We start from the raw sequence: 13,595 nt of genomic DNA on the forward strand, positions 1-13,595 counted from the left end.
AGACACGACACAGATGACTCAGTTCTCTTGTGTATTGAGCCAAATATGCATTTGTGTGCTCTAATACGAGTGTGTGTGTGTGTGTGTTTTGTGTGTGGAGCTACATATGCACTATGCAGAGATTTGTAGAGAGGATGCATCCAGGCTAGAGAAGCTTCCCATTTGGTGGGAAGTGAGAGCCAATTATTCAGGCGGGGGCAGAATGCAGTGGTCAGTGTAAATCTACAGAGGATGTGATGATGTGGATAACATGGTGATCTGACCCAAGCTGGAAATTGGCAGCTCTTCTCAGACCTTTCCCAAAATAACTCAGTAAATGTCATCAGAATGACGCTGGCTTTTGCTGCCATGATTTTCTTTCATTTCCCCCCCCCATTTTTTCTCTTTAAGAGGACATGGAGGTGATTTTTCTCATTAAGGACGAGAGGGCGATGATGATGAGTATGTAGCAACAGATCAAAAAACTCAGAAGGTCAAAGAAAGACTCTTAAATCTCACTCGTTAAGAGCTAATGAGCGCTTTATCGATCCAGCTCGGGGTTAACAGCGGTGGCGGAAAATAACTAAACCGAGAGACGTTCAGTATTTCAATATCATTACGTTTTATAGATCCACTTTATTATATGACTTTATTTTACTTCACTGCATTTACTTGACAACTGTTTGCTTCCTTCCTGCTTCATTAAGCAACTTAGGTCTTCAGAGAGTTCCTGTTTGGCAGTTTCTCATCCTGGCTTGCAAATCGAATATATATTTAAAACAAGTTCAAGCAGATACAAATGCTTAGAAGCAGTTTGTTTGCTGCTGTGAAAATAATGTGCCGAATACAGCGAATCAGCAAGTATGCGCCCTTATGGATGGCACAAAGAGTAAGAAACTACCGTTTTGCTGTGTTCGCATTCCTAAGGAAAAGGGGGAAGTAAAGAAATATTGTTGCTGTAGTGTTGGTGTCTTTAAAATGGTTTGCCATATTGGATTCAGAATGGTTCCTTCCCATTGAAATTAAATGAACACTTTCCCACTGATAAATTATAGAGGAGAAAATTGGGTTGGCTTTTCAGCAGAAAGGGAGCGTTCAAAAAGCAGGCCATTTCATGCACAAGTATGACTTTTAATGGGTGGTCACACTTCTCCTTCTCTTCCAGTACCACCTCAGATTGCTACAAAGCCCCGAGACCAGATTGCCACCCAGGGGAGGAGCATCACCTTCCAATGCGGCACCACGGGAAACCCTCCACCTGCCATCTTCTGGCAGAAAGAGGGCAGCCAGGTAAGGCTGGAGCAAAGCACAAGGTGCTCTCTAATGCTAAATACTGCAGCAGCAGAGACATCCAGGACACTAAATGAGTGAATATAAATACATTTGCTCCCCTAACAAGCCCGGGCTTGCTCTTCATGAGGACTTGGGGCTTTCTTTGTAAACTTTACTTCAAGTATTCTTTATCACATCAATAGTCAAGAGTTTCACACCTTCTTTGTTTAAAAGGCGAGAATGACTCACCACAATGTGAGCAGGTTTTTTGTCTGATTTAATCTTACTTTTTCTGACACCTCTTTTTTAGAGTTGCCCACACTGATCAAGACACATTTTTCCAGGCGAAATAAGCAAGAGGCGAGCGAGATAATGCGGCACATTTGCATTTGGCTCAGAGATATGCGCAGAGACAAAGTGTTGGAAGATATTGCAGTATTGCGTTGGCGAGAAATGTTTCTCGGGTTTGCGTGCCACACTGGTTGGGGGGGGGGGGTCGACGGGAGAGGGAAGAGAAAGTAGAAGAGACTGAAGGAGGGCTTGCGGGAAGCACACCAGGTGTGGAAATTGCTTCTTCAGGCCAGGATTGCAGACGAATGCTGCCCTCCTTCCACATTATTCCTGACCACAAATGCCACGTTGCTTAATGGCAGCTGGGGTCACTGAGTGGAGGAGAAGCTTCAGGTGTTTTTGGAAAGGTTCCACAGAGTAAACAGGAAGTTGAGCTACTGATTTTGTGAATAAGCTTCAGTCTGCAGGATGGGTTGATGCCTTGCTTGGCTGTTTGTAGGGCTTTTTGCTGTATTTGTGGGATTATCTGTAGCCTTATAACCTCGGTCCCTCCACTGGAGTCTAAGCCTCTTAGAGGAATGAAATGGATGGCTGAATGGATTGATGCATCCCTCCCCCTTGTTCCCATCTATCTCACTTACAGGAAAACAAGACGGGATAGCTATAAAATGTCTGTCTCTTGGGCATCATCCCCCCCAAAAAACAACACAACAACCAGAGTCTTTCAGGGCTTTTTTCTTTTTTCAAATGTGAGATTATCATTAGAAGTTAATAGTTTGAGCCCCGGTTTGGGTGAAAACATGTAAAATAATGTGTCAAAACTAATTTGACAACAATTTTACTTTAATGATTTATTAATTCTTTACATAATTCATCAACTAAAAGTAAGGCTCCACAGCTCATCTCTGCGAGGATGTAATTAATGGAAGACGTACTAATTAGCAGTAAAAGTACAAGCAGAGCTGAGTCTGATGGGAATGTCATTAGCTTTGCAGGTTTTTATTCATTAAGCACGGCGACAAATTTCATTTTGATCTTATGGTGGTGTTGCATGAGAAGTTACAGGATCACCAAATAATAATAACTAATCTGGAGCTGCACATGAATATCTGCAATATTTTTGAGGGACTTGAGTCCATGAGTTATTCATTTAAGGTGGTAACTGTTAAACTCCCTTTAACAGGAAGAAACGCCCGGCAAAAACAGACTCAGGAAAGGGAGGCCATCCACCACCACTGGTGAAGATCTTAAATCTCACCTGACTTAAATGCGGCCAGTGCTCCACTTCAAGGTCACCTCCATCAGCACCTCTGGGACACTTTCAAATGTGCTGCTATTTTTAGAGTTCTCCAAAATCTAAAACCGCTGATCATAAGTGTCCAGGCCTGAATGTGGTGCACAGGGTGAGGAGTGGGATATCAGTGTGTGTGTGTGTGTGTTTTCTTTTTGGCAACGTTAGTGAGGTTGTCCTGGAGTGCATGAGAAGAACATTGGCAAAAGAAAAATCTGAACTGCGGTACATGCTTTTGTGCATGACTCAAAGAGAAAGAATGAAGCTTCCAAAGACTGATCTAAAAATACCACATATGCTTTTGATGAGTGGATTTCTGGGAATTTGTGATTGTGATTTTTCAGTTTTATTTGGGTCCATATTAAAGTTGTCCTTGGACACAACCAGCCATTTCAAACAGCCAATTTGAGCTGCAGGAAATTGCGACTGAAATTGTTCTATTCTTATTTCCTTTTCTATAAACTTACTCAAATAGCTGAGGTAAATGATTTGACAATAAAAACATTGATTTACTTTTTGCTGCATGTATTTTTCTGTTTAGATGTTGTTGTTCCCCGGCCAGCCGCCTTCCCAGTCTGGTCGTTACTCTGTTTCCATGAGTGGCGAGCTGACCATCACAGATGTCCACCCTGAGGACTCGGGCTTTTATATCTGCCAGGCCATCAGTGTAGCAGGAAGTGTTTTGACCAAGGCACTGCTGGAGGTGGAGGGAGGTAAGACCTCAATAGGTACAGTTACTTTTAAACCTGAGGGGTTGATTCTTTGTTCTGCACCATCAGCTAATGAGGGAAACATATTAATTACTTAGTAGGTGCACAACAATGAGGCTCATACAGACAGAGACGGTGCGCAGTTAGAGACCCCATGCTGGATGAGCAATGAATTGAAGGCTTAATGTTTTCCCACAGGCAGCTTGTAAGCACCAGATTTAAGCTTTCTTTCACTCCTTATACAGCCTATTGTTTTCTGCTTACTAAGCATCTTAAGTATTTTTACCCTTTGCTCTCCAGCTGCTGGCGACTTTATAAAGTCGTCCTTCCTGCAGGCCTTTTATATGCCTTCCGAATGTTATCTGTCCGTCTTGACTTTTCTGCACTGTGATCTAATTGGAACAAGGATAACACCCCTGACATAATATTCCGCCTCTTCTTCACTCAAACTGGCAGGTCCTTCAGGTCGTATCCCGCCAATCATTCGCCAAGGCCCAGCCAATCAGACCGTATCTCGGGGTGCAACGGCACAGCTGTATTGCCGTGTGAATGGAGGTACCTCAGTCGAGATTTCATGGGAGAAGGACGGAGAGAGACTTCAGGGAAATACACCTCGACTGACCTTGATGGAAAATGGCACGTTGCAAATCGCAGACGTAAAGGTGTGTATGCGTTTGGGTGTTTGCGGACGAGGCATTTGTTGGAAAGGGCACGGAACGAGCGACTTCTGAAAGGCAGTTGCTCTTAAATGGAAGGAACGCAGGGAAAGACGGAGTGTGCACGGAAAGATGGAAATTATATTTTTTTAGAAACTGTAGAGAATAAAATACCTGTGTGATCTCTGACCGTCTGTCACCTTCCCCGCAGCCGCCATAGTAACCCATTTCTTCCTCATTTCCATCAGAAATTCCATTTCTGTTTGTAAAATTAAAGTGAGTCTGAGTTAAAAAGACCAATCTCTCTAAGGCGGTGCGTATCTCTCCAGTGTAATTATGTGCTCATGCGGTGTGTAATTGTAATGTTAATGAAGGTGCTTGTTTGTAAATGCTAATGTGTTCTGCTTTGATGGAAGAGCAGTCAGAAACCCCTTTGTGCTATAACCCCACCTGGAGGTCAGCGAGCCTGTGCAGGACAGAGCAAAGGCAGCATCATTTACATTAATTGACTGGCGATAGATGATTCATCATCTAACAGGCTTTTAATTAAATCTCCTGGCTGGAATGTGCTTATTCACGTCCTCCTTCATCCTTTTTCTCAGCAGTGGTGCTCAGCTAACTTGGAGCATTAAGGTTTGGTCCGGTGCACCGCTGAGGCAGGGGAAATCTGCCATGCCAATGTGCTCAATGGAACAGAAGAGATGCATTAGTGTGGCATCAAGGGGTTGACAAAGGGGGAAAAAAATGGGGACACGGAGATGATGAGTGAGGGACTAAAAATATTTACCCTGCTGCTGCCCCAACCCACCATCAATATTTTAGCTGTAGTTGGAGTCATCTAAAGAAGTTCACCTGCCCACAAGCTGTGCAGTCTGTCAGCCAGAGGTCAACACTGCGGTGGATGATCTCATACGGTCTGACGATAGTTCCAGCAGACTGGCTCTCAGCCAGGACACGGCCAGAGCGAACAGCACGAGTATCAGTGAAGCATGCAGGCACATACTGTACACTTCATAATATAAAAAGAAGGTCGGGTAGGCTGTAGTGTCGCTCGGTGACAGTTGCTTAATGTAGATGGAGTGTGCGTGGCTTGCATTTAATTGCACAAACATGGCTGCTTAATTGGGTCCAGTTTCACCTGGAGCTTAAAGGTATAAGTGCCAATTTTTACATTTTTAAAATATTGTTTAAAATATGTGTTTTTGCTTTTTTGTAGCAAACCTTTAAGTATGCTTTTTGAATAATTTATTGAAGCGTAGAAGCTTAAAGCTGAACAACAGTCGCAAGCAGGTCTAGCATTTTAAATTCGCCAGCGGCATTATCGGTGTTTTTATCTTAACGATAATTCAAATGTCTGTGCGTGCTGTGAGAAAGGTGCTGGCTCTTGTGACGGAGCTGAAATTGATTAAAATTATCACCTTATTCTGCAGCTGCACTCAACTCTGAAGATAATCTTTTTTTGGGTGTCTTTCACTGTGTTAACTGTGCTGGTTGCGTCTCACTGCTCTCATCAGCGTCTCGCACTTGTTGTCAGTGAAAATGCACCAAATGGCAGACACCTCCAAATAAACGTTGACGTGCTCCGTAGCCGATGGTTGCAGAAATCACAGAAAAGTGTGTTGTACCCGTTTATAATGTCATCGCTAATATAACGATACGTATGAGTTGTTTACTGCTCGCTTCTGATTTAAATGCTTTTGCAGGCTGAAGTGAGCCACTTAATAGTTTCCTCAAAAAAATGTCCAAAACAACTGATGGAAAGATCTACATTTATATTTTGGTACTAATTAGACTCAGCTGGTCCACTGGCACAATTGCTGTAATGATTTCCAGCGGAGGGTCAGATCACCTCGCAGAAAAACAGCACATTATGTGAGAAATGCAGCATTAACAATGAAAGAATAATTATCTGGGTTTAAATGAAGCAGCCCTCTCAAGGACATTAATATTCTGTGTATAATTAGAAAACTGCTCTTCACAGAGCTTCGAATGGACAACATTATGAAATTTCAGTCAGGCAACTATCATTTGCAATAAATTATTACATCAACTGAAAGAGCATATAAGTGGGCAGTTGGGGTCACCTAGGAGGTCCTGGAAATCATGGTTTCTGCCTTTTTCTCTCATTCTCTAGTTTAGTTTTCAATCACTTTGTTTTTTGTTCGCTGTTTGGTCAGACTTAGGAACTGTTTGCGTTAAAAGTCCCCTGCTTGTATCGCAGGACTGAAGCCAAGGAGAGTGCAGCGGTTTTGACTATGTGGCAGCATTTAACACCGTAGGAGTTATAATGATCACGCTGATCAGTAAAAACTCTTACTAACATCTAGTAATCCTAAATAAATACATCCTACATAGGATATCTTGTTATTCTGATGTCATCAGAATTTAATCACAGTCTTTTAATAGTTGATGTCGTACACAACACAGCATATAATGCTTCTTTTGGCTGCTCCCTTATTCACAAGGGGTCATCACAGCAGGTAGCTCAGCATGTTTGATTTGGCAGATTCTAATGACAGATGCGCTTCCCCACAAGGATTTGTGTGTCCACCCAAAATCAGATCACAGATCTTTAACTTGGTTGGCAGATGCATAAAGCACTACTGCATGGAGCCAATACACAAGCAATATATAATAAATCACTACTATTTTCATCACATAAGCAAATTAACACTATTACACCAATAACAATCACTGTAGCCATTATTAATGATCATTTTGTTGTGATGTAAAACTATTAATTGCTAAAGTTGTACTAATTAAAGCTAAAGCTACTTTCAGCTGCTCCCTCATTTGTAAGGGGTCGCCACAGCGGGTACGTCTGCATATTTGATTTGGCAGATTTTCCCGCCAGATGCTCTTCTTGATGCGGCCCCAAAGAGAGACACAGCAACACATTAACTAAAGTTGTTTAAACTCTCGGTTTATTATCTATTAAGAACTAATGCTTTTTTAATAAGTGAGAGATGGCTGAATATTTACTGCTCAAAAACATTAATACAACACTCAAGTTGCACATCAACTCTTAATAAATTAAATTTTCAAGGTAAAAATTGTTACTGACATAAAATGCTTAGCAAATTCAGTGTAAGGTTTATGCCATCAAAATCATTCTTTTTATGTTTCTGTAATGTTTAGTCTGCCAGAAAACACAAAATGACATTTTTAATGCTAAAATATAATTACCATAATAATATAATCATTTGTTTTGGGGGGTTTTTGCAAAACAGGAGAAAATTATAGGAAAGCACATTGTTATTTATTGATTAAAATGCAAAATTACATTTATTCATTTTATTCATGAAAAGAAAAAATATATTTTTAGTGGCTGAATGTTACTTTTGATTAATTTTTGACTTTCTCGGCTCAAATTTGGCAGATTAGATTCAAAATCGCATCAAAGTTAAAACTGTTTAAGTCTTTCCTTTTAAGCTGCAATGAGTTAGATAAGGAGAGATCACTTGGAAAAAATGAACATGATTTGTTAAGATACAGAATTTGATTAACAAGCTGTTTGGCGATTAGACTCTGATAAACCATAACAGCAGAATGGAGTCCCAGCAGTGATAGGAATTATGATAGGACTCCACTAGAGTATAGCAGAGGGTGAAGATGAAGATGGAGGCGTGGATGGGGCGCTGAGTGACCAGGGTGAGGCAGAGATGGGGGAGGAGGAGGTGGGCTGCAAGGGCCTGAAAGGCAGAGTGACAGAAGATCGCTGAGATTTAAAGTACGCTGACAGAGTACTTTGATTGGCTCTTAAGAGACATGCAAGAAAATGATTGGACTAGATGCACTATAGCAATGTTGGAATGAATTTGACACTGTGGGAAAGAGGAAGTGATGTAATAGACCCAGGAAAGCAGGCAGATGAGTGATTACTGATATTACTCACACATAAGCTTCATTACAGTGTTACACTCCCCTAAAAAGGTAAAGTTACAAAAAAGTGTTGATGAAAGAGAGATGAAGGCAAAATTATGAAAGTAAAGCTTTTGATTAATAATTAAAAGAAAGAGATGGACAAGCTGCTATCCACTTCAAAAGAAGAGAAACATAGCAAAGCCCAGGAGGTCGTCACTAAACAAAAGCACAAATTAAAAAGGTTAATGACCGACAACACAAACACAAACAGCTCACAAGCTTCAAAACCAGAAAAGCCTCTCTGGCACTGGAGCTCTCTTCTCTCTGGTCTTAAGTACTTTGGCTTAATAGCTGAGTAGAGTCAGTTGCACGAAAGTGGGTGGCATCTACTACTGAAGAAAGAACAAGACACAGCCCCAAGGTCAAAATCACAGCAGGCCCGTAGCAACAGTTAGAGCGTGCTGTCTGCAAGCTCCTCGCTCCTGCAGTAGCATTACATGTAGAAACAGGGCAGAGATGAGTATGAATCACCCTTGGAGCTTACAGGTGGATGTTGGGGTGGTGAAGGGGTTGAAGGAGCAGGTAATGATGCGGTGACACGCTACTTTTACAGCTTAAACAAACCAGTAAGGGAGGATGAGTTTGGTATGTGATGTATGAAAAGCTGTGCAACTCAAGCTGCCTGAACTAGCTTGCAGGCTTAGCGTCTTTATTTTTGATTTACTTCACTACTGCTGCGGTGGATGCTATAGCTAGCTCATGCCTTGTATAAAACTGTTTTTGACATGTCGTAAAAGTCTAGTGGAGTGGAAGCATAAAGTGAAAATTAACAAAAATTGCTGAAAAAGTGAAAATGTTTGTGCCATTTATTCTGTTAAGTTCTTTTTTTAAAAGTCTGTCTCAAATGCTGACTGCTGTTTAACAGGACACGGACTCGGGCATGTACACGTGCGTGGTTTCCAGCACCACAGGAGAGTCGAGCTGGAGTGGGATGTTGACTGTCAGAGGTACTTAGACTGAAACTCGCCACAGTCTCTCTGTCTGTTACACTTCACACTCTGTCACTCCTCCACTACACCTCCTTTCCCAAGAAACTACTTAGTCTGCCAGTGTTCTTCATAGGAGCACAATCTGTAGCCTCCACGAGACAAAGTACAGTTTGAGATAAAATGTTAATCAAACTCAACCCACTGATATGATGTAATTATGGGTTGTTTTTTGTGTGTTTCTGTAATGAAAGATGGAGGTTCTTCAGTGTCCAGAGCTTCTGAGTTCATCCAGCTTCCAGGACCTCCGCAGAAGCCTGTCATAACGGAGGTGACCAAAAACACAGTCACCCTCACCTGGCAGTCCAATCCACATGAAGGCGGAGCCGCTGTCACCTCCTACATTATCGAAGCCTTCAGGTGAGTTTTCAAAACAGGAGCATACTTTAGTTTTTCAGTCTTTTGTAAACTTGTCTCCATTTATCTGAAACTTCTGGATCACAGCAAATACAGGATAACTATCCATCCATCCATCCATCCATCCATCCATCCATCCAACCATCCATTCATCCATCCACAGTAAACTATATGCAAAAACAAAGCTCTGGTCAAATGTAAAACAAGACAAAGCTTTTTAAAATTTTGTTATAGTAGTAAAGCTTATTAATAACTTTTTGCTTTGCTGTAAATAGATTTGAACCCTTAATAATGGTGAATTTCCTCTGCTTAACAATTTCCACTCTCAGATCTTCTTCTTCTACTCTCACAGACATTTTCTCTATTTGTACCCTTTACCAAATCTGGTCTGAAAAGAAACATGACTGACCAAAGTCTCTCATCATGGGTTAGATTTTCTAAAGCCTCAAATCAGAGGAATGGCAGAAATCTTGTTCACACTCAGTCCTCTTTGAAAAAAAGCCTGCTGAAAGGTTTTTATGCTTTTTTATGTTGTTGTTCGTTTTTTTGTCCAGTAATGGTGACACGTTGACTTGCTGAGGTCAGGTCTATATTGAGTCAGAATGTCATTAATAGAAGATGAAGAAAGACCATGAAAAACTACTGGTGCTACCAGACGCTTTAACAAGTGTAACTGGTGAAATGTGTTTTAAAGCCCTAAATCCATATACTGGTAGTTTTGCCTCTGCACTCCACTATAATGGATTTTTAATCAAACAACAAATATGTGGTTGAAATACAGACTTTCAGCTTTAATTCAAAAGGTTTCACAAAAACTGTTTCGTAGTTACAGACATTTTAATATACAGAGTCCCCAATTTTCAAAGGCACACGATTAACTGCACTGACGAGCAGTTTCATGGCAAAGTGAGGCCTGTTCCCTTGTTACTTCATGGCAAATGAAGCCATGTGAAGTTGATTAAAAGTGTAATTATATTTGTATTTTCTACATTTGGCTGTAATTTTGATTATGAGGCCCAAAGAGATTTTAGTGCAAGTTAAGGCTATTACTGGATGGAACCCCACCCCCACCCACCCAAAATACACCAATTAGAGACAGCAAAAACTTTTGGAGTGCCCAAATCAACTTCTTTTTCTTACGGCTGCTTCCTTTAGAGGTCGTCACAGCAGATAATCTGCCTCCCTGTCCCCGACACTCAGCGCTCTGCATGTCCTTTTTACTGCATGCATAAATCTTCTCTGTGGTCTTCCTCTTTTCCTCCTGCACGATAGCTCCATATTCAACATCCTTTGTCCAATATATCCATTATTCCTCTCTGCACATGTCCAAACCATCTGACTATTGCCCCTCTAACTTTGTCTTCCAACCGCTGAGGTGAGCTGAGCTGTCCCTCTGATGTACTCACTTGTCATCCCGATCACGCCTAAGAAAAATCAACTATGCCACCTCCAGCTTGGCCTCCTGTCTCCAAACCATACATCATAGATGGTCTCATTACCATCTTGTTAACCTTCCCTTTTACACTTGCTGCTATCCTTCTGTCACAAATCTTTTTTAAAAGACAGCTAAAATGAGTGATGACAGAATTATTTCCATGGTTAAGAAAAAACAAAAACAAATCACAAACACTGTCAGTGTGGTAGCTTTATCATTGCTGACAACCAAAAGATGCCTTCATGAATGGAAATACAAAGAGTTTACAACAAGGTTCAAGCCAGAGGTTAGACAAAATATTTAAAAAGAGTACAAACCTTTCTAAGAAATTCAAATGAACCAGAATGAGGGGGAAAGAAAAAAATTGTAAAAGAGAGAACAGGTCATGATCCGGGTGGCGGAGGCAATGTCATGGGCATGAAACTGGACCACTAGTGTTTATCGATGATGTGACTGCGGACCAAAGTAGCAGGATGAATACAGGTGATGTACACAGGGCTATACTCTGCTCAGATTCAGGCAAATTCAAATGGAGAAATGGGATACTCTTCAATGGCAGAGAGACCCACAAACAAGGACAAACTGAAAGGAGCTGCAGTAGAACACATATTATTTTGTTTTTTGAATTTTATGTACTTAATTTTTACCTTGATATACTGTCTTCCTGACTTAAAGTTCAACAGGCAGCCTCGATTTAACTTTCCACCCTTGATAAAGGTCTCACTGTCTGACTGACTCTTCCCAGATAATGAAGTCTTCTTCATTTAGACTCATTAGACTTTGGAAATGACTCATCTCTGCCTGAGGGAGAGACACTTCTGTTACCACACGTTGCAAAGTGAAACCCACCGCATCAGTGTTTAGCCGCGGCTTTTCCGGGGAGAGCCATAGCAGCCCTAACAACCAACTAGAGTCCTGAGCGAGACAGGGAGAGTGAAAGAGGAGACAATTACTGCAGTGGTCAGCTTGGCAGCTCTGTCCTGTCCTGGGGCAATGGCAGGAGGGGATGTGAGCCGAGCTGGAGAGTTCACTCATTATAGAAACAGGACGGGGGGTACAGAAAAAGTGTATAGACACAAACATGCACGCACACGTGCACGCATATATTTCTTTCTGTGCAGGCAGAAAGCTCAGTCTGGCACGCTTGCACACAGAGCTGATAAAGATCCATTCAGTGCTACACGCTCCAACTCCAATGAATTGTTTGTTTTTGTGGATCAGAAGGAACAAAGAAAGAAACACTTTTATGATTGCAGTATGCCTTTTAATACCAAACATAGCAAGAGTTATGTTTTTGATTTTAAAAGCGAGGCAATCTAGATGGAGTATTTACTATATAAACGTAGCAGTTACATTTCCCTTTTTCACTGAAAACAAAACAAAAAAAAGATTTTATAAAAAGAAATGCGACTCTGAAATGCCAAAACTGTGGCAAAACCTGCTTGATGTAATTGCCTCGCCATTTCCTCCTCCATGGAGTTGAGGAAAATGTTAAACTGCGCTCATGCTGCTTGATAGTGCCCGTACCTGCACAGCATAAAGCTGTTGTATCCTCGCCGGGCTCATTCAGAAGTCATCATTATAACCTGCTGCAATTAAAGAAGGAATAAAACTTTGTTAGCAAGCTGAGAGAAGCAGCTATGAGGGGGGTTTTTTTCTTCAAATGAACAGAAACTCGTGAATCCAAGAAGCGACTGATGATTTCTTTAATTTGTTTGCTCATTCAACAGAGGCTGCTGAAACATTTCTTGTTCACGTGCCTGCTGAGCGTCAAGCGAGAAGATTGATATCTGTTCATTTAATATGGGGCTGCAGCCAGAAGAAGATTAGCACTGATTTGCATTAAGACTGTGGTGCCATTTTTGTATTTTTAGTTTTTTTTTAGGAGCCTAAAAGAAATTATTCACTGTTTTCCATTTTAAATATCACGTGGGGAGGGGGGTTGGAGCCTATCACCGCTGTCATTGGGTGATAGTTGGGGTACACCCTGGGCAGTCTATCATAGGATTAAACTACAGACACAGACAACCCTTCACAGTCATACTTACAGCCAATTTTTATTCACCAATTAACCTAACATGTGTGTCATTTTACTGTGGGAGGAAGCTGGAGTAGGTAAGCACATGCAAACCACACAGATTCAAACACAGAACCGCTTTGCTGTGAACCATCAGTGCTAACCACTGCAGCACTGTAAAGAAATGCACTTAAGACTCTCTGTTGCCTTCAGAACTGCCTTAATTCTTCATGGCAGAGATTCAACACGGTGCTGGGAACATTCCTCCGAGATTTTGGTTCTTATTGACATGATAGTGTCACACAGTCACTGCAGAGAAATCTCCTGTTGGACAAGGGTAGCGACAGTACTCAGGGAGGCTATGGTGTTTAAACAATGTTCAGTTGGTACTAAGGGGCCACCAGCAGCAGCCTGAACCATTGATACAGTACAAAGCAGGTTGGATCAGTCCTGTTTATGTAAAATTCTGTCCCTACCATCCAAATGTTGCAGGAGAAACTGAGACCCAGACAAGACTTATCTGCTCATTTTGTCCACTTCCATTTCCTGTTTTTAGCAGTAGTGGCAGCTGCTGTGGTCTTCTGCTGCTGCAGCTAATCTGCTTCAGTGTTCAGAGAGGCTCTTCTGCATACCTTGGTTGTAACAAGTGTTTTTTGAGTTAGTGTTGGCACTCTGGC

General features: G+C 41.5%; 1 protein-coding gene across 1 annotated transcript in view; it reads left to right on the forward strand.

The window, feature by feature from the left end:
• Positions 1-13,595, forward strand: part of zgc:77784 (uncharacterized protein LOC402947 homolog) — a 70,919-nt gene that overhangs the window by 33,822 nt on the left and 23,502 nt on the right. Inside the window, exons 7-11 of the mRNA XM_039622290.1 lie at positions 1,145-1,269; positions 3,375-3,546; positions 4,000-4,205; positions 8,989-9,070; positions 9,304-9,469. Coding sequence (XP_039478224.1) covers positions 1,145-1,269; positions 3,375-3,546; positions 4,000-4,205; positions 8,989-9,070; positions 9,304-9,469 — 751 coding nt within the window. The remainder of the gene's footprint in view (positions 1-1,144; positions 1,270-3,374; positions 3,547-3,999; positions 4,206-8,988; positions 9,071-9,303; positions 9,470-13,595) is intronic.

This window comes from Oreochromis aureus, linkage group 14, assembly GCF_013358895.1.
Source record: "Oreochromis aureus strain Israel breed Guangdong linkage group 14, ZZ_aureus, whole genome shotgun sequence".
NCBI lineage: Eukaryota > Metazoa > Chordata > Actinopteri > Cichliformes > Cichlidae > Oreochromis > Oreochromis aureus.